This window comes from Panicum virgatum, chromosome 9K, assembly GCF_016808335.1.
Source record: "Panicum virgatum strain AP13 chromosome 9K, P.virgatum_v5, whole genome shotgun sequence".
NCBI classification, from domain to species: domain Eukaryota; kingdom Viridiplantae; phylum Streptophyta; class Magnoliopsida; order Poales; family Poaceae; genus Panicum; species Panicum virgatum.
This window is the reverse complement of record NC_053144.1, coordinates 62,262,598-62,264,664: the sequence shown is the minus strand read 5'-3', so window position 1 is coordinate 62,264,664 and position 2,067 is coordinate 62,262,598. Positions and strand designations below refer to the sequence as shown.

The 2,067-nt window shown below is 56.4% G+C and overlaps 1 protein-coding gene across 1 annotated transcript; it reads right to left on the bottom strand.

The window, feature by feature from the left end:
- Window positions 1–208: 208 nt before the first annotated feature.
- On the bottom strand, window positions 209–1,063 carry LOC120646783 (phytosulfokines 2-like). The gene is made up of 2 exons (XM_039923243.1): window positions 833–1,063; window positions 209–720 (listed from the first exon to the last, which is right to left on the bottom strand). Exons 1-2 carry the CDS (start codon window positions 1,046–1,048, stop codon window positions 535–537), a joined length of 402 nt encoding a protein of 133 aa, XP_039779177.1. The 5' UTR covers window positions 1,049–1,063; the 3' UTR covers window positions 209–534.
- Between the last annotated feature and the right edge of the window lie 1,004 nt (window positions 1,064–2,067).

Here is a 2,067-nt window from a genome sequence, read left to right as displayed (position 1 = left end):
AACATACTAATTTCATTATTAATCAAGAACTGGTGATGATCAAGGCCGGATCTTTTCCATTATCTAAAAAAATCAAGAACTGGCCCCATTACAATATGCCCCGAGAAAGCGAGAACCGCTGGTGAGTGGTGACCTCAGTATTTAGTGATCGCCATCAGTGTTTTTCAAAATAATGAGCAACGATTTTCGTCCATTCTTGACTGGAAAATAAAAGAAAATGGAAACAACCAGAGTTTCTTACAACTGAAGCACAGGACTACTCTTGCTGATTCAGTATTTACAATGAGCATACAATATAATAGTATAGGATTTCCATTTAGCGTCTCAAGCCCAAGATGAGGGATACAATTCCAGGTCGTACAAATACATGAGCTCGAGAAACAGATGGAAATCGCACGGGCTACTAGGGCACATACGAAGATATGATCCACAGCTGACAGAACTGCAGAACTTCAGCAAAGCTAGCTCGTGGACCATGCGAAATTCTTTTCTTCTGAACTTCATTGTTCGGCGCGTGAGCCTGCACACTGGTGACTAGTTGTGCTTGCCCTGGGTGTAGATGTAGTCGGTGTGAGCAACCAGTGTCCTCCTCATGAGACACTCCTCCCCTTCCACCTCCCCCTCGCACCCCTCCATCGCCTCAGGCTCTGCTCGATGAATTTCCATCCCGGGCCCCGAACCACTCTTCTCGTCGCCAGCTACGGTCGCGGCGACAGCGAGCTGCAAGAAGTAGCACCGCGAAACATTGTAAGATGACCAGCAATGGTGTCGAATCTCGTAGCGCAGCTGGAAACAAGAGTGAGAAAACATGAACTCCCGAATGGATGGGTACCTGCGGCATGTGGTCCTTCGATCCTGGTAGCGGCCTTGCTGCCTGGACCCTTGTAGCGCAGACGAGGAAGAGCAGAGCTGCCACCAAGAGGAGAGCAGGAGCCTGCAGCTGCTGCTTGGAGCTGGAGGCCATCTCTGAAGCTCTCTCTCTTGTCTGTCTCTGACCGAGGGTGTTCAGGGCAGTTGTCTTGTAAGCTTTGCTTAAGCTTGCGGCCATGGGGGCTACCTATTTATAAGCAGCGGCCACATGGGGGCTCACCGTCCTCGCCGGAAACGGGCCACGGGATGAGACAGCGACCGCTATAATGCAGCAAGAGCGAAGCGATGCTGCTGCCGACTGCCGTAGCCGGGAGGCACCCTCGGTGCTCGCTCGAATCCTCAGATGACGACACGTAGCAAGCGCCGGATTGCGCCGGAATTTTCCTGTCGTCTTCAACCACGCAGCAAGCGGTGGGCATGTGGAAGATGTGCGTGCAGATCACATGCATGGTTGCGATATGAACCCATGTGTTTGGACACACACGCTTTGGTGTTCCTTGTTTTCCTTTTTTCGGTTTGTTTGGTTGGCACTTGGGCTGATGGTCGATCGGAGGAACAACTGATTGGAGGAGGTTCAGCAACTCTACTGAACAGCACGGCGTGAAGAGTAGGTACGTACGGCTCGAGTTGACGACCCCTCCTGGCGCCGGTCTCGTCGATCAACAAGACAACAACCCCTTCTAGATAGATGATGATGATGGAGCCGAGCCATTGACTGCGTGGTCGTGGGAGGTACACGTCCGCCGTCCAGGCGAGCGGCGACCGGCCGGCCCCTTGACAGCAGCGATCGCCGTCGTTGAGCTGGGGCCTGCAGTAGCCGGCCGGGTACCGTCCCAGGAATGGAAAGCGCGCGGATCTCCATCGAACAGCACCTGCCGGGGTGCCCGGGACGTGGATCCGCAGCCAACCAGCCCCCTCCACAGCCTCCTCCCGCTCGCCGAGGCTTGCCCGCCCGGAGCTTGCCGCGCGCGCAGGTCAGGCGCGACGGAGACGAGCTCGTGGGCGCGCCGCTGCCTGTGGATCCCAAGCCGCCGGATCACGCTGCGTGCGCGGCGCCGAAAGGTGGCCAGTGGCTGGCGCGGCGGCGCAAGTTGAGTTGGCTGGCTCGCGAGCGCGCCAGATATTTGGACTGTGGACGCGACGCGACGGCCCGGGCGCGAGCCCTGCCGACGCTGGCACGCATGGAGTGGCTCGGAG

Bases quoted from the DNA above. Each gene is read 5' to 3' on its own strand.
- LOC120646783 (XM_039923243.1), bottom strand. From the start codon at position 1,048: ATGGCCGCAAGCTTAAGCAAAGCTTACAAGACAACTGCCCTGAACACC. The intron at 721-832 runs GTACCCATCCAT...TACTTCTTGCAG, and splicing joins CGAAGGACCACATGCCGCAG to CTCGCTGTCGCCGCGACCGT.